At 37.9% G+C, this 22,862-nt stretch overlaps 2 protein-coding genes across 8 annotated transcripts in view; one reads left to right on the top strand and one right to left on the bottom strand.

Annotated features, from left to right (window-relative positions):
- Window positions 1-16,724, bottom strand: part of HELQ (helicase, POLQ like) — a 42,924-nt gene extending 26,200 nt beyond the window's left edge. For 4 of the 6 annotated variants that reach the window (XM_008693308.2, XM_008693310.2, XM_008693309.2 and 1 more), the window contains exons 1-9: window positions 16,317-16,721; window positions 14,580-15,297; window positions 10,552-10,730; window positions 9,811-10,011; window positions 9,323-9,395; window positions 7,195-7,292; window positions 5,829-5,927; window positions 4,184-4,329; window positions 261-500 (exon numbers count right to left, since the gene is read on the bottom strand). In XM_008693308.2, the coding sequence (XP_008691530.1) occupies window positions 261-500; window positions 4,184-4,329; window positions 5,829-5,927; window positions 7,195-7,292; window positions 9,323-9,395; window positions 9,811-10,011; window positions 10,552-10,730; window positions 14,580-15,297; window positions 16,317-16,508 (1,946 nt within the window). In that variant the 5' untranslated portion in view covers window positions 16,509-16,721. Of the gene's footprint in view, window positions 1-260; window positions 501-4,183; window positions 4,330-5,828; window positions 5,928-7,181; window positions 7,293-9,322; window positions 9,396-9,810; window positions 10,012-10,551; window positions 10,731-14,579; window positions 15,298-16,316 lie in introns of those variants that run through there. The other 2 variants (XM_040625046.1, XM_040625047.1) reach the window with 2 other exon arrangements.
- A 124-nt stretch (window positions 16,725-16,848) lies between these two features.
- On the top strand, window positions 16,849-21,330 carry MRPS18C (mitochondrial ribosomal protein S18C). Of its 2 annotated transcripts, none has more exons than XM_008693315.2 (6): window positions 16,849-17,019; window positions 17,807-17,859; window positions 19,185-19,268; window positions 20,141-20,198; window positions 21,073-21,132; window positions 21,228-21,330. In XM_008693315.2, the coding sequence occupies exons 1-6, from the start codon at window positions 16,920-16,922 to the stop codon at window positions 21,290-21,292; spliced, it is 420 nt and encodes a 139-aa protein (XP_008691537.1). In that variant the 5' UTR covers window positions 16,849-16,919; the 3' UTR covers window positions 21,293-21,330. The 2 variants fall into 2 exon arrangements, with proteins under 2 accessions (XP_008691537.1, XP_008691536.1); XM_008693314.2 differs by having other exon boundaries at window positions 16,862-17,019; window positions 21,216-21,330.
- The last annotated feature ends 1,532 nt before the right edge of the window (window positions 21,331-22,862 follow it).

Below are 22,862 nucleotides of genomic sequence, written 5' to 3'. Positions count from 1 at the left end.
GCTCAGTGTTGAGTGAGGAATCTGCTTGAGACTCTCCCTCCCTCGCCCTCTGCCCCTCCCCCCACTCTCAAATAAATAAATAAATCTTAAAAAATAAATAAATAAAATGAAGGAAACAAACCAAATAATCAACTCCTCAAATGATGAAAAAACATCTGATAAATTCTCATCCATTACTGAGAAAGAATAAAACAACAAAACTCCTGGCAAGCTAAGAGTTAAAAAGTTTTGCGCCTGGCCCAAAGCTACTTCCATCTTACCTTCGAGCTGGTAGGTTAACACCTGCTGCTAGGGTGGATGTGCAGGTAAAAAGGCACAGAACTCCCGTGGAATAGGCCTCCTCCAACAGCTTCCTCTCGTCACTCGTTAAACCGCTGTGGTGGTAAGCAACACCAAAAGGGATGGTGCGCTTTAAGACGGGACACAAGTTGCCACTGCTGATATTCTTCAAGTTCTTAATCACTTCATGTTTTTCTTTCTCCCTGTGTTTCAGATATTCCCTAGGAAAAAAGCTCTGTTAGAAATATGAACCCTAGATCTTACAGTGACAAAGTACCTACTGTTTTAATTTTAGCAGATGCATGTAAACGTTCTTTATTAAAAAATATATTACTTTCATGAATCTAAGTATCTAAAATGTTCTTAGAGTTTAGATTCTGATTTCATTAACTATTAGGCATTCTCTCAGACTTTTTGTGGATCACAGAACCCTGTGAAAATCTGATTAAAAGTAAGGGAAAAAAAACCCATAACATAAATATAACACTTTGCTTATAAGTTCATGGACTTCCTGAAGTTCATTCCTATACTGCCTGTGAGTCCATGGATGCTAGGTTTGGACACCTGCTGTAGATGTTACGATGATTTTTTTTCATTAGAACATACATTTTTATTGACGATTTTTAAAAAAATTTTGTCATAAATGTTCTTCTCTGAAGATGGAAACATACTTATTATCAAACCATACGTATTTATGGAAAATACTGTCTAAACACTAGCATTTTAGAAGCTTCAATGATATCCCACAATGTCTCTGCATTTAAAAGCACTTATTATTTTAAATTCCTGGGGCGCCTGGGTGGCACAGTGGTTAAGCGTCTGCCTTCGGCTCAGGGCGTGATCCTGGTGTTATGGGATCGAGCCCCACATCAGGCTCCTCTGCTATGAGCCTGCTTCTTCCTCTCCCACTCCCCCTGCTTGTGTTCCCTCTCTCACTGGCTGTCTCTATCTCTGTCGAATAAATAAATAAAATCTTTAAAAAAAATAAAAATAAAAATAAATTCCTTTTAGAAAAGAGAGAAAGGACTGAAAGATGAAGTACAACTAATAACTAACTGCCTTCTGAATACCAGTAGCAAACAAATATAGTCTACGATATACAAGTTATAGCCGTGGCCTGTGTTGTTTCAGTGTGCTTCGTGGAAAGAATAGAGAGCTCCAGCTCTATTACTCTGATGTTAACTGTAGAAGGCCGGTAACTTCATAAGAAGCTGAGAAACAGGGTGCAAGGAGATAAAAGAAGAACAACGAAGACAGTGGTCAGGAGTCATGGGCGCAAGAATTAGAAGTGACAGCTGAGGAGGGAGCTGCAGACTCTGTTACCACTTTCCAGTCAGCGTGTGGGGCCACAAAAGGGATGTACAGGATGAACTCTTCTCAAGAAATTACATCCTACATGGGGTGAAAATATGGATAATTACCATACAATTTTAGAGAAGGGAGACACTACTTACAACCGGCCAGGTAAGACATGGTTACACAGAGAAGATTTCATGGCAGAAACCGAGATCTGAGCGAGCTCGTGCAGAATGAGTGTCAGAGAGGTGATGATGAGGGGGGCAGGGAAGCTGCTCTACCCTTTCCTGATCAAGGGCGTGGAAATGAGAAGTTCAAAGCATAAACAAAGAGAAGTAGTTTGGATGAGCTGCAAGGTGAATGAAGAGTAAAGAAATAAGGATGGAGAAGTAAGTTGGACCCCAGCCTGAATTCTAGACTAACAAAGCACTGTGGCATCATTTTTAGGGAGATTTTCAGGGAAAGTAATATGATTAGAGCTTCGGCAGTTGTCAGCAAATGGTGTTTAAAAGTTGTTCTTGATTTAGAAGTCAAAGGTAGTGACAGCTATAAAAAAGATGATAATTTTCCTTGATATTGAGACAATTACTTGGGAAAAATCTGTTTCAGACTTTGCACTTAAATAGATATAGAGCCGTATTCTACTGCCCAGATGGTTTTACTGCACCAGCTTCCCATGCCATTTATGGTAAGGAAGCAAATAATTAAGATACAGTGGATATCCCAGGACTCTTCAAGAAATTATGTTTTAAAGATATTGTTCACATCAGAAGCCATTTAGCTCTAGATTTTACTTTGGCTACATGAAAATTACAGAAGAATATCAAATAGTATGCGTAAAACATGATTCTTCATTTCTTAATCAATAGCCACAAAAAAGGGTGCTAAACTATACTCAGAATATTCAGCTTATGAAAGCGACAAGTAATATGCAAAATATATTTTAGAGGAAATTTTCCTTCAGAAGTGTTAAGTCCTATTTCTTTAACAAAAGTATCAAGTATTGGGGCGCCTGGGTGGCTCAGTCTGTTGAGGATCTGACTCTTGATTTAGGCTCAGGTCATGATCTCAGGGTCATGAGACAGCCCTACGTAGGGCTCTGCATTCAGCTGGGAGTCTGCTTGAGATCCTTTCCCTTTGCCCCTCCCCCCACTTGGGCCCACTCTCTCTCTGATAAATAAATAAATCTTAAAAAAAAAAAGTAAGTATCCATTACAATTCATTAACTAAGAGTTCTGGAAAATCAAATTTTTAAGTGCTTCAATGTTAAACATCAACATTTATGATACAAATAAACTATTATCATCAAAAAGCAAAATAAGGCAAGGGTATAACTAATAAATCACAAGTCTTCCAGTCAAATGTTAGTCTCTAAATTTCCACATCACTTAGCCGGTGCTAAAATTTCCTCAAATTATTCTATGAAAACAAATGATTTACTGAGACTACCTCAATGATAATTTAATTTCCTTAGGTTTTTATAATCAACATCATCATTGTAAAGGCAGACTATTAGTTACCAAAATGGAAAACTCCTTGACTCTATCCCAAGCATCTAAATCTTTGTGCTGGTCAATAAATTTAACTCTATTAGACCAATCCATGACAGTAGGACTGGAAGGGGAGGTGGGAGATGACTAGATTAGAATCCAGGGTAATAATGGTCTGTGGTGATACAGCACTGGTTAAGGAGCCAAAAAGAAGTCTGAAAAATCCGATACAACTCCACACGGGACAAAGGTAGAGAAAAAACCTGAACTGTTCATACTCAAGGTCACTTTATACTTATCTCTATGAGTATAACAGAGCCAGTATTAAAATACTATCAAATTACAAACTAATAAATTTCTTAATTACTTAATAACAACTTCAGTGTGAAGTTTACTAAGAAAACAAAGGCAACAGTATTTAATTAAAGAGAAGGTTAAACTAAAGATATGATTCATGGGGCACCTGGGTGGCTCAGCTAGTTAAGTGTCTACCTCAGGTCATGGTCTCAAGGTCCTGGGATTGAGCCCTGAGTCGGGCTCCCTGCTCAGCGTGGAGTCTGCTTCTCCCTCTCCCTCTGCCCCTCCCTCCCATTGCTCGTGCTTTCTCTCTCTCTCTGCCTCTGTCTCTCTCAAATAAATAAAATCTTAAAAAAAATAAAAATATGATTCATATCTGCAGTGATTAGTGACTGGTACTCTGACTATCATAGCCAGTGGCTGACCTCGGCTGGATGTTGAATCTGCCTGGAAAGTTCTACAAAATAACAATGCCTGGGTCCCATCCCCAGAGATTCTGATTTGTCTGGGATGTAACCTGGGCACTGGGATTTTTAAAAGCCCTTGAGAGGATTCTTTTGCAGTCAAGACTGAGAATCATTGATCTAAGCCATTATATTAGTCAGCATTCTCTTACATGTAGTCTTAGAATTTTTCTTTGGCTATTGCACATATATGAATTTCACAGTTAAACTTTCTTCAAGGTTAGGGCGCTTAGAATCTAGTACAGCAACTTAATATAATGTTCTATAAGAAATAATAATTGCTTGTTGAATAAACAGAATACACAGCATGTAAACCATGATAAAATAAAACAGAGTATTTTTTAAAGATTAACATACTTGCTTAAAAATTTGCATATCATTTCTGCTACGTTTTCACAGTTCTTCTTAGTGGGACAGAAAACTAAGCAGGAATAATTGGGAATAACTTCTGTCACCAATGCTACCAAGTGATCAGGATCCATCTTTTTCAGAGTATCAGAGTACTGTACAACAAGACGCGGGAACAAGGTAGTTAGTAACCATGAAAACCTGTCATTTTACAGAGTGCTTTGAAAGATAAGTAAACCATAATTTTCATACATTTTCAAAGTGTAATTTTGAACTCCTCATTTAATAAATCTGATCATTTAAAAGAAAAGATGAAACCCAGATGAAACATGAAAATGTTAAGTCCCACTTTTAGGTTATTAGGGTTTTGTTAGGTGTATTTCATTTTAAAATTAAAGAAACGAAAATAGTAAATGTTATTAATAACCCCACTGCATGTTCACCTCTACCAGAGCAAAACAAAGAAGTCCACAGAGAGAAGCACAGATTGGTCCTAATAACAGTCAAAGGACCACATAAACAAGATATACTTTTCCTATTACTAATAGTTTTCAAAAACAGATTCAATCATACTACGGGATAAATTTTCAGAAATAAGAAAATGTATTCATCAAGCACACACAAGGAACCCAACATAAGGAAAAATATAAAATTATTTAAAAATCTCACTTTCTGGGGCGCCTGAGTGGCACAGCGGTTAAGCGTCTGCCTTCGACTCAGGGCGTGATCCCAGCGTTATGGGATCAAGCCCCACATCAGGCTCCTCCGCTAGGAGCTTGCTTCTTCCTCTCCCACTCCCCCTGCTTGTGTTCCCTCTATCTCTGTCTCTATCTCTGTCGAATAAATAAATAAAATCTTAAAAAAAAAAAAATCTCACTTTCTTCAACTTTACTGAAAACCAAGACACAGATTTAGAATAATATACCTTTACAGAATTCTAAATATATTGTAAAACCCCTTCTCCCCTTCTTAATAACCTTCATATAAGTCACAGAACATTAACACAGCAGACCTTAACATTTTCGTACCCAGTACCTGAACTGCATAGCCCACAAAAGTTTCTTCTTGTTTTGCACTTATTGCTGAATGAATAAATATTCAAAGGAGAGGTCTGCCAATTTTCTTGGTTCATGGAGCTCCAGGGCCAAAAGAAATACCTAACAGCTTTGTTTATTAGGTATTAGGTACAGACAACTTAAGTATGTATTTCCTCACAATGTAGTAGCCGTTTGCATGAATAATACACGTCAGTTGAATGAAGAAAATATTATCTCATTCTTAACCATAACTGCCCACTAACAGGATGTGCACACAACTGGGCACTGCAATAGTCTTTCAGATCTTTGAAGCAGATTGGACATGGCTACTCTTTTTCCATCCCACACTGATTTTTCACGTGGTATTTTTTACAGTAACTGCAAAAAACAAACAAAAAACTTCACTAAGATATGATATCATAAAAAGGAATACAGTGTGATCCGATGTCCAAATTGGAAACAACCTTGAGCCAGTAGTGTGTATGGTGTCCAACAGATGTCAAGCACCAGCTGTTTCTCTTAAATATCTAAACTATCCCATGGTACCCTGTGAATCTTTTGTGGTGCCCCAGGGCACCAAGTCTGGGAACCTCATACTCAAGGGTTATCAGTGTTACCTGACAATCAAGGAGACGTGAAAAAGTCATGCTGTTCTCAGCTTTGCTGTCCACTTCATATATTGCATCGTTTATTTTCAAATATTCTTTTAATTCAACCTTGAATTAGAAAGACATTTGCAATTAATACCACATATAAATTCCTTTTCCACAGTTTTAAATTTTGTAAAATGTTGTAAAAACGGACAGCTATACAAAAACTGTAGCTTTTCTAAGGTATGTAAAACATGTTTCAATGTAAAAGCTTTTTCTTTACCATTTCTTTAAGTCTCTTTTTCCCTTTCAATCAAAGTAGGGATTAATTTCCTTGAAGGAATACTTTTGAACAGCCACTATCTAAAAGGAAACCAGACACTTCTGCATTTGTCACAAGAAGTATAAATAAGCCAATGTTCACATTCTGTCTTATTTGTGTTATTCCTCAAGATCTAAAATTTTCTGTCTTATCAGTCATCAGTTTTAATTGTAAATACCACCATGTTACTTTTAATTTAAGTATCTGTAGACAAAAAATGTGTTTTTTTAAAAAGATTTTATCCATTAATTTGAGAGCACCAGCAGGGGGAAAGGGCAAAGGGAAGGGGGAATCAGACTCCGCACTGAGCAGGGAGCCAGACAAGGGCCCAGCCAAAGGCAAATACTCAACTGACTGAGCCACCTAGGCACCTGACAAAAAAAATGATACAGCTCATTGCATTTTTAAAATAATAGTATCTAATTCGACTATTATTTAAAGTCAGCAAGTATCTCTCAAAAATTCTCTTTTCTGAAAAGCTATTTGGACACTGACCACGCATATTAGTACTGCAGAGAGAATATTTGTTCATTATAAGCTACTTTCAAATAACTATGAATTATATTTATTTACTTTCTTTAAGTCTTTTGGGAATACCATGATTAGGAGTTTAAATTTAAATCCACGTGAAGTCTTCTCTTATTGAAAGAGCATTATAACTACCAAAGCATAAATAATTGAAAACATTTTAACTTTCAAGATAAAATGTTTTTATGTGCTAATAACTCAAAACATGACTAAATTTTGACCAAATGAAAAAAACTTACCTTACAGAATTAAGAAGTGAAAAAACAGAATGGATCTGGAAAATCTCATTCAGTAAATATTCATTGAAGGGCCATGGGCCAAGCATTGTTCCAGGTGCTACAGATACAGTAGTGATCCAAGCCAAGATCCCTAACCCCAGAGTTTATATTCTCTATACATAAACTCTTATTAGCATATAGTCACGTCAGGGGAACTATGCCCCTTCACTACTCTATAGATTTTTTAATATAGTATGTTTGCTACTTTTCTTCCTAAGTAAGATGATATACACAAATCCATACAGTGCAAACCTTAGGTACATACTGGTCTAAACTGACTGGTGTAATATTCGGCTTGAAGGAACTCTTGTAGGTCTTCAACATTGTTCAGTGTTGCACTCATGCCAATAATTTGAGTTGTTTCTAAAAAAAAAAAACACACACACCAAAGGATTGAGGAAAATGTGTTATTTAGTGTAACATAATAGTAATTTAGCAACCTTTTTGTGTTCTGGATTCTTCCTGAGTGATCCGGGAAAGGAGGGAGTGGGGAGGAGGTAAGAAAACTACAAAGATATTAGCAGAGTATTATTCTGGCAATCAAAGACTGAGAACTTTCAGGTGTCCTGAAAGTTACTATTTGGAATTTTACAGAATTTCACACTTGGCAAAAAGTCGGATCTTTATCAAGACTTCTAAGCAACAGTGATGGCTATAAATACGCTTGCTGCTGACTCTCTGGACCACTGTTATGAAGAGTTATGACAGGTCCCACAGGTATACCTAGAGGCAGATGTACGGTGTAGGATGCAGGGCTGAATAGGTCCTGAACTCTTGCCCAACAAAGCCCTTTATGGGATCTTGCTATCAGGTTGTCAACTTTTTTTTTTTTTAAAGCAAAGGTGGAGTGAAACTCATGAAGCTGCACGTCCGCCTGGGCAGTGTAAAATGGCTGCCTTCCACAGGAAAGCAGTTCAGTCAGGGAGGGTCTATTACCATCATCCATTTTTAAAAAGTTTTTTATTATTGAAGTATAGCTGACACGTAGTGTTATATTAGTTTAGACTATAGTGATTTGACAATTCTATACATTACACACTATTTGCCACAGTAAGTGTAGCTATCATCTATCATCATACAACATTATTACAATATTATTGACCATATTCCCTATGCTGTACTTTTCAACCTTGTGACTTATTTATTTTATAACTGTTAAGTTTGTACCACTTAATCCCCCTCAGCTATTTTGTCCATTCCACTATCATCTATTTTTGATGCATAATGAAACAGAGGTACAGTTAATATAAACTTGCTCAAGGTCACATATGTAGTCAAAAGTGAGTCAGGATTTTAATCCAGCTCCAGAGTCTGTCCTCAGCCATTACACTATACTCTCTCTCAGTAGTAACCCATGATCTCCTATAGAGAGACAGTGGGGAAACCAAGAGAGAGTGTTTCATCACTCAAAGGAAAAAAAAATGATAAACAACCAAATGCTGAAGAAAAATAAGACAAGGACAGTAAGTATACACTGGATTTGACAAGTAGGTGATGATTCTCCTCTTTTCCTCGGCTTTCTGTTTTTCCATAGAATTTATCACCGTCTGACACACGGTTATGTTTTCTTGTTTATCTGCTTATTGTCTACTCACTTTCACTAAAATACAGGTTTAATGAAGGCAGGGTTATTTTTTTGTGTGTTATTCACTGCTATATCCTTAGCACTTAAAATACTGCCTGGCACAAAGTAGGTACTCAATAATTTTTTTAATGAATGGTTATAAAGTGCTACAACCTGCCTAAATATCATTGCTATCAAAATTATAAAAATACTTCTTAATATTTGACCTTTAAAATTAAATCATTTTTCCAAATATAAGCTATTGCAATATATAACTTAATAAGTTATCTACAAATAGGAAAGAAGACATTTAGAACAAATATTTCATATACGTTGAAAGACTATCTGATGTTGCAAATAGCTTGTTAAAGTGACTACTTACATCTGCTTTATTGGTACGATGAGGATCATACTGGTGGTGGCGGCCACAAACGCTTATTGAGGGGTGCGTGCTAGGCAACTGCTGACTGCTTTACATTAACTCCTATGATCCTCCCAACAAACTCCTCAGAGTGGTACCATTATTATCCCCATTTTACAGATGAAGAAATACAGAGGTGGAGTCACATGCCTATGCACTCACGACTAGTAAGCGGAGGATAATAATATGGGATGTCCTCAAATGTTAATTTCCTTCACATTCACAACTCTGCTCATATACCCATTCTTCCAAGAAAAATTTATAAGTTTACTTTAGAAATAAAAAACCAAGGCAGGAAGCTTACGTATATTACTCTAGGTTACATAGTCTAGCTAATGATAGAATTAAGTCTTTCACAGGCCTCTTGAGGACAAATCGGTTAGTGACCACATTTAAAAAAATACTTACTGCTAGTGTAGAGGATTTTTGCTAGGGTCATTTCCAGTATAGCCCCACGGCTCCCTTCACCAATCATGTGCAACTTTGAGATTTCAAAAAAAGGAGGGAGGGAGAAAAGTAAATTTGCATATAATGCTGATATAGAACATGCAGGTATTTATAGAAATGAAGTATATAACTCTTAAGCATTCTGGATATAGCAACTAGAGTATATATGCATTATATCACTGGTATTTTGGTTAATGAGGTTTGCGGGCAACATCCTGACATATCTAGATTTCATAAATACCATTATAAAATTGAATATATACACACCTATATTCACTCTTCAAAAAACACTTGACATAAAACTTAATATACGATTACCAAGCGTGAAATGTATTCATCCGTATTGTCTAAATAAATTACTTATTTTCATAGTGGCACTAAGCACACACACATAATAATAAATGTTAGTATAATAAAAATGTTGATAAATTATAAAAGTAGTTACCAACCTCATCTACAACAACCAGACCCAGACTGCCAATCCTTCCAGTTTCAATCAAAGAGTTCACTAGACTATGTCCTTTTTCAATAGTGGCAATATATAGAGATTTTTTTTCCCTTCTTTTAATTGGAGGAAATTTTCCTTTGCTTCCAGCATATTCTTCAACAAAGAAACCCAGCTCTATACCAAAACTTGACAAACCTGAAATCTGGAATATAGTTAAAATAAACAAACAAACAAAAATCAGATAAATAAGAACTCAATTATCAAGTACTCATGTTGATTTTTGAAAATTCTAAAATAGTCACAGATAAGACATATATATCTAAGAAATGTCATAATTAATGTGTGTGACTCTGCGAAATGAATGTAACTTTTAAACTACATAATCAATGTGGAAATAAATTAAGCCTCCTCTGATGCAAAATAAAAAAAGAATAATTCACTTACTTTGATAAAATAATTGGGTTACTTTCTGCTTGAAAAGGTAGGCTGAATATCATTATATTAAATACCAATATTAAAATGGAATTTAACACACCGGTTTAGAAAAAAATAAAATTCTTTTTGCAACAGGTAATTAGTCACTTAGAAGAGATTTTTGGTAGTCCCTACATCTGCTTTTGCACATCCTAAAAATACTCTCTACCTCTTCTCAGTCAATAAAAAGTTGTTACATTTATGCTAGTTTTTATATTTTAATGTGAAAACGTTAGCAAATACTCTTTGTTAAAAAAAAGAATCACACCTTTTCTTGGACAATTGCCACATATGGTAGGATCATTAGAACGTCTCTCCGCCGGCAAAGCAGTTCTTGCAGCATTAATATCTCAGCCACGAGGGTTTTTCCACCACTCGTTGGCAAGGAATATATTAAGTTTTTTCTTTCTTGCACAGAATTCAATGTTAAGCAAGTATGTTGCCATTCTGTGGAATTAAAAAAAAAAAAAGGCATTATTTTCCCCTTCTGCAATTCAGTCTCCAAGTTTTCAAAGAAGGAAAAATCAAATCCCACGGTACATCCATCTTCTCATAATGGTCAGTGTAATTATACATCAGTGTTAAATGTCAAACGTCCCCACGGCAAAATGGACAGAGCCAGTGAGTGTCTAATTCTAATTTAGGCCTGGGCAGCGGAGTGGGCAACTAGGCCACCTATTTGCCAGCTGCACACTTAGGTCTAAGATTCCAACAGTGCCTGGGACATTATCTGAGACATCAGAAGGAGCTAAAGGACAGTATGAGGATCTGGGTGAATTCTTAGGCTTTCCTCTTTTGTTCTGCAAGGAGATTGTGTAAGCTTCCCTTCCTCATCTATACAAACATCCTAGAGAGAAATAGGGGGAGGAGGAAAAAAAATCTATGAAGTTTTATACACACTAAGAAAGACTATTCAACTGACTGTCATGGGGAACTGAACTCTGGTCTGAATACCATTTTGAAGTGTAAGAATATTTCAACCATAAAAGGCTAGGATTGGAGTGCCTGGCTCGCTCAGTCCATAGAGCACGTGACTAGTGATCTCTGAGTTGTAAGATCTCTACAGGTTGAGTGTAGAGATGACTTAAAAAGAAAATCTTCAGGGGCGCCTGGGTGGCTTAGTCGTTAAGCGTCTGCCTTGGGCTCAGGCCGTGATCCCAGAGCCCTGGGATCGAGCCCAGCATCGAGCCCAGCATCGAGCCCAGCATCAGGCTCCCTGCTCGGCGGGAAGCTGCTTCTCCCTCTCCCACTTCCCCTGCTTGTGTTCCGTCTCTCGCTGTCTCTCTCTCTGTCTCAAATAAAAGACAGAGAGCACAAACAGGGAGGAGGGTCAGGGAGAAGCAGACTCCCCGCTGAGCAGGGAAGTCCAATGCGGGGCTTGATCCCAGGAACCCTGAGATCATGACCTGAGACCAAGGCGGATGCTTAACCACCTGAGCCACCCAGGCACGCCAAAAATAAAATCTTTAAAATATAAAAGACTAAGATTATTAACTGGCACATCTAGGAGTTCCACAATTTAGCAAGGTGGAATTCATGAAAAGGATCACATCAGTGTGAAAACTAGTATAACTACTCTGTAGGCTCATCTGACAATGTGGATCACCAAAAGTCCTCAAAACGTGCATTCGTATTTTATCACTAGAAAAACGGGCAAAAGATAGAAGACACTTCACAGCAGGGGGGAATACATGAAAAGATGCTCAACTGCTACTTTCTGGGTTGGCAAAATAAATACACAAACAAAATACAAGTAACTACTACTACCAAAGGAAAAAAAAAAAGCCTCACACACGGAAAATCCAGAGCCGATTTGACTGGGGACAAATGACATTCTTGTGGTGGTGGATGAGAGCATAAAATACTATAATCTTTTTGGAAAGCAAACTAACAGTATCAAAAATAAAACTGCACACTGTCTTTGACTTAGCAGTATTACTTCAAGGTCTCTATATCTATATAAATAAAAGCAAGGACATATAAAGATTACGTGCAAGATGTTCATCATAGCAGTGTTTATATATAACAAAGAGCCATCAAGGGGTAAAAGTTGAAAGAATTATTGCACAACTGTATGATATCATTCTCTGCAGCTTGAAAAAAGGTGGTATAGACTGATTTATACGTGCTCAATATACAGTTAAGCAAAAGATCATAAATGTGTATTTGGTTGTACAAAACCAATTATGTACAGGTATTAGAAAAGAATATATACATAGAAAAGTTGGACTTGAATGTATTGTTTTCCAAAAAAATTAAATTAAAAAAATGACTAATAGGATATATTACAAAGGTATTAAAAATAGTTACGTGTGAATGAAAACCAAGTGACTTTAATTTCTTGTATTTTGGTGATTCCCAAATATTTGCAAATGGCTTTTTTCCACTTTAAAAATATTTCAAAAATACTTAAATACTTAAGCTTAATATTTAATACTTACATAATTAAAAGTATTTCAGACTGGTATCACCCATTATACATGAAACTGCAGATGTCTGTATGAAAATACAACTTAACCATTTCTGCATTTTATCCAACTCAAATTTTTAAAGTATAAAATGACCAAGATAGCAAGTATTTAGTAATATTACTCATCTTCACACATTAAAAAAAGATGATATTAACTTGGTTATGAACATTTATATAAAACACATTAAGCATGCAATTCTACAATAAAAAGGCAAAAAAACCAGTGTAAGGTTGAGGTTCTCAAGCTCAGTGGTTCTCAAACTTTTGGCATATCAGAATCCCCTGGAGGGCTTGTTAAAACCGACTGCCAGGTCACAACCCCAGAGATGGATTCAGTAGGCCTAGGGTGGAGCCTGAGAATGCCTATTTCAACACGTTTCCAGGTGAAGCTGACGCTGGGGTCCAGGAACTGCACTTTGAGAACCACTGCTTTAGTGCAGTGAAAAGTGGCACACATAGTTATGCTTTAATTTGGTCACATCATCAAGCCAGATTTATAAGTAAAAAGAGATTAAAAAACCTGTTATTTACTGAAGTTCTTACTTAGAAGCTACCAATATAGTTACAGACAGTCATTACCACAGTCTAATTTGCCATGTCCTTGACGCAGAACATAACTTATGAAACAACCATTATTGTTATTATTATTCCTTTTTAATAGATCAGGAACTAAGGCTCAGAGTGCAAAACTTGTGCTTCAGTGACAGGGCTGGAATTGATAACTAGGCTGACAACCCCCAGCAGCTGAGAACCTACCACAGTGTCCCAGGCACAGCGCTAGTTACGTAAAAAGAGATCAGTTAGAATGAGCCCTGTCCCCAGGGTACTCAGTCTGGCAGGGGATGCAGATTAAACAAAGAACAAGGTACTAGGAGAAAAGCGGAGGGAAGAAAGTGAACACCTACTTCAAGGGCAATACACACCTTTAGCTCTTTAACTGCAAACCTCACAATTTAGAATTTATTAGACTTTTGTAGTCTTATATTAGACTTTGCTTCCTGTAGTTCTACTTCTCCACCTGATTGTCTTCTCCCTGAGATGAGAACCATGTTTTCACATGGTTCATAAGGCACTAACATAGGAGTTTCAGAAATACTTATGAAGTGACCGGTCGATAGGCTCATCTTTGAGGATGCCAGCAACTGTCCCTTCTTTGTCTAAAATGACACATATCTGAAATACATGCAAGGACCCGGGAGTTTTGAAAAACATTACAATATATATTGCTATTAATACTATCTCTTTGCACTTAACTCTTCAGCTGTCTTTAAAGATATTTAGTTTTAATCAGTGGTATTACTAATATTGACACTTTCACTCAGGACATGAGTAGTTAAAGGAACTTCAAGTTTTCGTACAGAAGACAGAGCCAGCCAGACACACCAGCAAAGAAAACTGAGAAGCTGCTAGATAGAGAAAAAACCAGGAGTAGAATGTCAAGAAGTCAAGAAATGAGTGCTTCAAGGGTCTGGTCAATTGTGTCATGTAAGCCACTGAGAAGCCAGGCAAGTAAGAACTAAAAGTATCATTGGATTTAGACACCCTTGTCATTATTTCTTAAGTGAGAGCACAGAACCCAGAGTGGGCTGGGAATTAATTTGAGGTGAGGAAAGGGAGACAGCAAGGATAAGCGATTAGAGAAGTGTGACCATGAAGGGAAGGTGAGAGGTTCAGTAGCAGGTTAGGGATGGAAAGTTGAGAGGATGGCTATTTTTATTTGTTTTAAGATGAGATATAGGACCATAGAAGCATCTGTTTTCTATTGACTTGCACTAGTAAAATGGTAATAATGGTAAATTTTTTTCATTTCAGCAAAAAGCATTTACCATATAATTTTTCAATTCCTTTGAACTGAACATAAAGGTCTCTCACTTTGCTGGGTAATGAATAAAAAGGACCAAGGTCATTTGATGATGACTCAATTGTTTTCTTAGCAACATTAATTTCTTCAGATAGGAGAGTCTCTTTGAGCTGTTTAGTTCTAGAAAATATTGGCGTGTGGGCCTTGGCATTTCCAGTCATGGCACTTTTTAGATGTTCTTTAAGACTTTTTCTCCTATTTTCCTCTGAACTACTTCTGACTTTAGAAGAGGAATCATCAGTTTGCCGGTGGTGTTCTATACTATTCTGGGGTAATTCCTCATTGACCGTCTTGTGAGAGGATGCATTCCAATCCCTCTCTTTAGTAGACTGATCGCCCAAATCATTTGAAGAGCTCTTCAAATTTTCAAAGTATAAAACCTGTGAAGAAGGTACATCATACAAAATATCAGGTTCTGGTTCAACAGAGACATCTTCATGCCTACACTGGTTCTTTATGTGCTCATCTGTTTTTAATTCAGTAAAGCTGCCCACAGTAGTAATGCTGAGTTTGTTGTGTTTGATGTTTTCTGAATATAGATCTTCAGTGGCAAGGTCTGAGGCATGTTTCCTATGTTCAGGAACTTGCATATATTGTTGTTCCAGGTCATCAACTTGAGCTAAAAAAGAATTTTCAGCAAAGCTGTCATAGTCACCAAACATGTCCTCTTCACTGTCATTATTCTGGAAAGAAAATGAAAATCTTTATGGTCAATTCTAGCTTCATTAAGAATAAAAGTTTCAGCCTAGAGCTATTCCAGGTATATAATTACATGGATCATAGACCTAAATGTAAATCACCTTATGAAATGGATTATATCATCTCCATTTTACAGATGAAGAAATGGAAGTCCAGAGTGTTTAAGTGATTCGTCCAAGCTGCACTCCTAGGGTGTGGTGATACTGGGATCCTAATTCTTAAGTCAGTGTTAAATCCTTAAAAAGTAGTAACACCAATAGACATCTACCGGAATGCCATCTCACTAAAAGTTTCGGGTAACTGCAACACCATTCCTCCTCCAGACTCCAATCTACAGAGACTGGCTTGTAAGAAAACCATGCTTGTACGACTGGACTCTAAGGAGATTCTGTCCTTAGGAATTGAAGGGAGGGTCTGCATACTGACTTGGAATGGTCTACTAAACAGGAGATGTAAATTTAGAGGTAGCAATATAGTGAAGTGATTAAGAAAACAGGAAACTACAGAAGTGTAGTTCTTATTAGGGCCTGATTTCTGTTGTCAAATCTAGATAATGTAAATAGCTTAACAAAGTACCCAGCACATAATGGGTGTGCGATAAACGGTCGGTTTTACTAGCATAGTAGGAGGAGTAACTTGGAGAGCTAGATTTGTGTCTCAATCATGCCACTTATTTGCTGCATGTACGACTTCTGCGTCTCAGGGGGTCTAACTTTGAGATCTGTATAAAAATGAGGATAGCAAAGCAATCCCTCACAAGCGAGGATTAACAGCGGTAACAAAGTCGAGGTAATCAAATGAAGGCTAGTAGACAATTGGGCTACTGTTTGCATATAGGAAAGGAACAGCCAAAATTTTGGAGTTTCTAGTTCCATGGCTTCTAGAGCTGGTCTTAGTGTTCTTTCAGTGAGCATGCGCGGTAGGAGCCCTGGGTTTGTATTAGCTCCCCCAAAGTGGACAATGAGACAAGAAACTCGGCATTTGAGAGCTGAGGAGGTTGTACCTCGACCGGTTGCACCTCCACGGTTTTCTTCCTCCGCCGGTTCCCAGCCACCATCTTCTCCTCCTCTTCCTCCTCCTCATCGCCCGGCGTGAGCTCAGCCGCGGCGGGGACGGCAAAACGGCACGCTAGGCTAGGACGGTCCCTTTTGCGGACTGACACCCGCCGGCGGATGCGGGAACCACCCTCATCCATGGCAGGGGCCGAGGACCCTGCCCGAACTTTGTCCGTGACCTGGCCGCCAAACCCCAGTGGAAGAGGGAGTGGAGGGCAGGGCGCGGGCAGCAAGTGGGGCAGACTGCGCTCGCCCCTCCATCCACCTTAGTATAAGACCACAAATCAATTACCGGTGCTCTCAGACCGGAAGCGGAGGCAGAAGCGTAGGGGCCCGCCTTTTCCTTGTCCAATCATAGGTGTCCCAGGCTTGTGGCCGTGAGGGTTAGAACTAAAAGGTGCTGCGCAGGCGCATTGAAAACCTTATCGGCTCTTCTCAAGTTCGCCCGCGGAACCTTTGAACCGAGTACTCGGGCCACCAGGGGAAGAGCACCGGCGGGGACTTGTCAGGACGATTTGGAAAGAGGAAAGGAAGAGGAGGAGCGAGGATCCATGGCGGCTCTGGTTGCTGTTTGCGGTCATCTAGGGAGGAAAAAGTTAACGCACTTCGTCAAGGCTGCTGTCTGCCTTACAGATCCTGGGACTCACGCGGGTACAGTTTCCATATCCTGTGCTCTTTTGTGGCATTACAGCCATTGCGGTAGCGCCAACTAGGTTGGTGGAGTTGTCACTGTTAGCTAAACGACGCCGGCTTCTAGGCGATTAAGAGCTTCTCCAAGATGGGTGGGAATCTGTAATGACCCATAACTGGTATTTTAAAGCAGAAGGGGGCGTGAATGTCGTACAATACCCCCCCCCTTTAAACACACGGAAAGAATGATTCCGTGATTCTCAAAAGAGGCAGGGACTTACCTGCCTGAGAGCTCCAGGTAGTGTTGGTGAGGAAGGGACATTTCCAGAGTCACCCGGTAGCACATTACAGGAGTTGTCTAAGGTCCCAGATCAGGACGAAATTGTGACATGGGCTCTTGAGTCTGTTATTTCTGCACTTTATCTTCTCTGTCAATAACGACTCTTTAGGAGGTCTGTTACGTTTTCCCTTTGGTATAATAGTGCCTTTCAGTTGCTTTCCCCTTAAGTGTTTGCCTTAAAGATCTGTCTCTAACCATGGAGTGAAGGGAAAATAAATTTTACGAAGAGAGGTGAGAGGTTTGTAGGGGTGGAGAAATACATGCCCTTTCCCCAAAACCTTGGAAAGCACATTCATCTTAAGTCTTACTCTGCCTCACATCTAAAGGTTTTTATCCGGTCGTTGTATGTGAATATAAAACCTTTCTTTTATATCCCTCGATTCATCTTGCTTCCATAAAAACAAAAATCTTTCTTTAGTTGCTGAGCTGGTAAAAAGAATTGATTTGTTGCTGTTTGCTTAATTGCAGTGCTTTGGAGAAGTTGTTCACAGTATAAACAGGTAGCTGGCAATGAGGACCTGGTAAGACTTTTTTTCTTCCTTTTTTAAGGCATTTGCAAATGTGACCAAATTCTTCTATTTTAGCTATGTGAATAGAGTTCAGCTGGAGGACAAAACGATTAAGATGATAGTTTGAGTTTGAAAGTTGTAATTCATTGGTGAATTGTCACTTAAGTGCACTTTGAAGTAAGAGAATTCCTAGAGTTCTAACAAGAAGCATTGCTTGCGTAACACTGTATTTTTCCTCTTAGATCTTAAATTTAAGGGTACGTGCTTTGGAAATTAAAAAAGATAGTTTTGGTGGGTGCAGTAATTGCAGAATATCCAACAGAGGGATTACAAAGTCTGCCTGTACCTTGGCTTTCTTCCCCACTTCAGATTCAGTTCTTTGTCCTATTCATTAGTGGGGGCGGGGAGTGGGTGTTTTAGTAAATGAAGGATCAAAATTAAAGTTTTATATCAGGACATTAAGTAGTTTCCTTTAGCCTGTAGGTGTATTTTTATGCATTTCAAGTACTAGCATTGGGCTTGGCCAGTGTAGGTTTTCTTGCTACCTGCAAAGATGATTTGACACTAATCAAACCATACAAAGCTCTTGGTGCAGTGTAAAGAGGGAACATAGTTACTGCATGTGAGTTGCATGTAAATTGGATTAAGAAACTTTGAGGAGTTGGAAAACATAGAACTCCTCTAGTCCCTTGAGCATCCTTCTTGGACATCTAATGCACACCAGAGTTGAAGGGAGTAAAGAAAATTACTAGAGTTTTTCTAGGTCATAAATTCCCCTGAGGCTCTAATGAAATACGGGCTGTCAGAAAAAAGCGGTCTCATTCATTTGAAATTTTGCATAACTACAGGGGGTTAAGGACTTCAAAGCCATTTCTAGGTTAAGAATCTCTTGATTAGAGACATGCGTATAGTGATTATAGAAGGGAGGCATGTGGCAGAAGCATCAGGGGCAGCAGTGAAGACAGAGAAACCAAAAAGGCTGACATAAATGTATAAAGCAATCTGGGACAATAAAAGTTATCTTCCCATAAACCTTTGTTTTCTCCAAGGATTGTATTTTATCCCAGAATCCTCTTCCATGATTTAATTCCTCCTTAGTCAAACCAGAGTACTTGTACAAAATATGTATGAACACACTGAAATCTTTAAAGTGGTGACTCCTTTTCAGAAATACTGATTTTTTTTTCTATAAGCCAAACTGTTGTATTTTTTCTTTTTCGTAGTGAGAAAGGTACAACTAATACTTTGGATAGATTTAAATGTGGTAACCTTAAGATTTAATTTTTTTAATTTAATGCATTAACCTGTATTATCAGACTTTTTTTCTTTTATCTTAGCCCGTTCCAATGGAAAATCCTTATAAGGAGCCTCTTAAAAAATGTATCTTATGTGGAAAACGTGTAGATTATAAGAATGTACAGGTGAGATATGGTTTTACTTCACTATGATATTTGATTTTAGGATTTGCTCCTGTTAAAGAGAATCAAGTTAGTTTTATAACAGGCTTTGTGTAGAGGCACCTGTTTTAATAACTTTATAATTTCAAATCTGGTTTTCCATGTGTAAGACGTCTCTATTTTATTCTTAGGAGAGCCCTTTGGCTCTCCCTTATCTACTATTATTTCAGGTCAGTGTTTCTTTCTTGTCTGCCTTGGAGGTCACCAATATCGCACTATGCAGTGATTCTTAGTTGGTAGAGTTAAATAGTTTGGAAAAATCTCCTCTGGTGAATTTGGTCTCTGTACTAATACTACTGGTATCACTGCTTCAAATGTAATTTTATCCGTTGGCCAGGGCTCAGCAAATTAAAAGTGGCAAATCTGGGGGAGAGAATGGTACTAAAGAAGAATTTAAATTAATAAACCATAAATTACGGCAAGTGGGCTGATGTACCTGTCGCTCTTGAAGACCTCACTATAGTCTGATACAGTGTGATAGCTTTTCGTGACAGATGAGATGCTTAGTGCCTTATTATAAGCAATAGTATTTTAGGAAAGTATCTGTGGAAAAGTTCAAGAAAACAGCTTTAGCACTGAAAAAATGTGTACATTAATCTGTTTTGACACACTGGATAAGAGATGTTAACTTTAGTAATCAGCTTTTTCATTAAAAAAATGGCCTATTAATAGAATGAGCATAGTTCAGTATTTTTATTTATATTTTATGAAGTTTGTCTGAAATTTATTAATAAACCTTTACATAACTTCACATAATTTTTTAAATTTACATAATCAAGGTTGAACAAATGTATTGATATAAATTTTTTTTCTTCTCCAAATAAAACTCAAAACAGCTTTTGTCCCAGTTTATTTCTCCATTTACTGGATGCATTTATGGAAGGCACATAACAGGTATTTTGTTTTCTGTTATAGCAACTTATAAAAAATTATACAAATCTACTTCCATTATTTAAGAAAAATGTCAAATTTTCAAGTTGTGCTATAAATCACTAGTAGACCAGATACTACAGGTACTTTGAGAAAGCCTCTTCATAGGCCAAAAGGATTATTATTTTACATGTCTTCTTATGCTCAGAGTTAACTATAGGCAGACAACGTGTAAAAAAATTAGGGCTTAAGAAAATTGCGTTGATGTTTTCAAGTATCATTCCTACTTATTTAAACCAGGGCCTATTGCTTATAGGCCAAGTCCAATCTGCCACCTGTCTTTGATTTTTTATTTTATTATGTTAGTCACCATACAGTACATCCCCGGTTTCCGATGTAAGGCTCGATGATTCATTAGTTGTGTATAACACCCAGTGCACCATGCAATACGTGCCCTCCTTACTACCCATCACCGGTCTATCCCATTCCCCCACCCCCCTCCCCTCTGAGGCCCTCAGTTTGTTTCTCATAGTCCATAGTTTCTCATGTTTCATTCCCCCTCCTGATTACCCCCCCTTTCTTTATCCCTTTCTTCCCCTACCGATCATCCTAGTTCTTATGTTCCATAGATGAGAGAAATCATATGATAGTTGTCTTTCTCTGCTTGACTTATTTCACTGCCACCTGTTTTTTAAGTAGCTTATTTACATAGTGTCTATGGCTGCTTTGGGAGCTATATCAGAGTAATTATAACAGTGACTGTTCGGCCCGCAAACCCTAAGATATTTACTACCTGGCTATTTATAGGTTTTCCAGCGTTTTCTTGACTTAAGATAACTGCTGTGCATTTTGAGTGTTGACATTTCTTATGAACATGAAAGCATTTTTTTTAAAATAGGTCTTTGTGGGAAGAAACAGAAAGAAATCACAAAAGCAATTAAGAGAGCTCAAATAATGGGTAAGAGCACCTAAAAAACTGAATTGGGCTAATCAAATGTTTGCTCATTATCTTTTGTGAAGCATTTTCATTATCTTTTACAGGGTTTATGCCAGTTACATACAAGGATCCTGCTTATCTCAAAGACCCTAAAGTTTGTAACATCAAATATCGGGAGTAAATTATATGAGTCTTATCATCAATAAACATATTTTACAATAAATGGTTGTATGATTCTAATATTGACTCAAATTGTAAGATTTAATAAACTTTGGGTAGAAAATCGGCTAAACCTTTTCAAACTAAAGTATTTTTAATTCTTAATAATCGAAATCTTACAAGGAAAAAGTGAGTAAAGCTTCCTCTCCATTGCTCTTTAAAGAAAACAGGTTATTTAAAATGTTAATACTCATTACATTCTATATACACACATACAGATTTTAAAAACTGGTACTGTAGGATGGTCCCAGTTAGCTCATACACTCATTGATTTAAAATACGGGAAGGATGACTTACATTAGAATTTTACTTTAGGCCCAGATTCTGTCTTATAAATGGGATTTTAGGGATATGGGTGCATGAAAGTGGAATGCTTGTATTAATGTACAAATTCCATGTGGCAGGGTGTGGATTTTCTAATTAGCAAGTAGAAGTATGCCTGGCTAGGATAGTGGGTCTTCCCTTTGTAGAGATGTTACATGCAGATGGATAGTGGTGTAGTCGCAGGACCTCAGATTTACTCCTGGGCTAGTCTATCTTAAAACTGGTAGCATACTTTAAAATGATCCATAGGCAAGTGGTCTAGAACGATCTTAATTTACTCCAATGATAAAAACTAATCACCAAAAGATGAGAATAATTGGGGGGAAATGATCTATGAGGACCCCTTTCATTCCTTTTATTTAATACCCTGAAACTTGGGTCATCAAACTTAATTATGGAAGTTCAGCCAGTACTGACCTCAGCAAGCTTCTCTGACTGAAAATTTAGCACTTCTTTTTTCACAGATGGATCATTGTGCACAAGTATGAGCCAAATACATTACCTCTCTATAGTGTTTTAGCAAATTGAACTTTGTATGGCGGCCTGTTTCTTGTAAGCAGTCTTTGAAAAATCTTAAGCTTTTGTCTTCAGAAGACATTCAAGTATGTTGGTTACTTGTTGCTTCTACAGTTCCTTGTCTAGCCTGTTTTATCTGTTGGTTTATAAACTGGTACATGGAGGGCAGGGAGAGACTGAAGAGGCAGACTCCAGATTTGTAGGTGGCGGGCTTAATAAACATGGGAACTTACGAAGTTTGTCTTGGGTGGCCACAAGACAGGTAGATCTCTGCACCTGTCTACTAGTCTTAAAAGTTTATACCGAGGCCTTAACTGGGTTCAGTGACACAATCCATATGGTGTCAACACCTTACTTTCTCAAGGCTATGTCCTTGCAACAGCTCCCACCGTGGGAACAGTAGACAAAATGTACATTCCAAGGATAGGAGTGGGTGAGGAAACTTTGCTTCTGTCCAGCTGGCAGGTCAACCAGCAATCCTGTGCTCTCAGCAACCTCCACCAACAGTTCATTTGTTGGTTGCATTTAGTCTTTACGTATGTTCTATGTGATGTTCTGTATGCTCTAGTGATGTTTGTGGTTACTTTTTAAAAAAATTTTATTTATGAGAGGGCACAAGGTGGGGGGGTGGAGAGGGGCAGAGGGAGAAGCAGACTCCTCGCTGAGCAGGGAGCCGGAAGCGGGACTTGATC

This window comes from Ursus maritimus, unplaced genomic scaffold (genome assembly GCF_017311325.1).
Source record: "Ursus maritimus isolate PB19 unplaced genomic scaffold, ASM1731132v1 scaffold_8, whole genome shotgun sequence".
NCBI classification, from domain to species: Eukaryota; Metazoa; Chordata; class Mammalia; order Carnivora; family Ursidae; genus Ursus; species Ursus maritimus.
The sequence above is the reverse complement of the archived record's forward strand: the minus strand, read 5'-3'. Positions and strand labels throughout refer to the sequence as shown.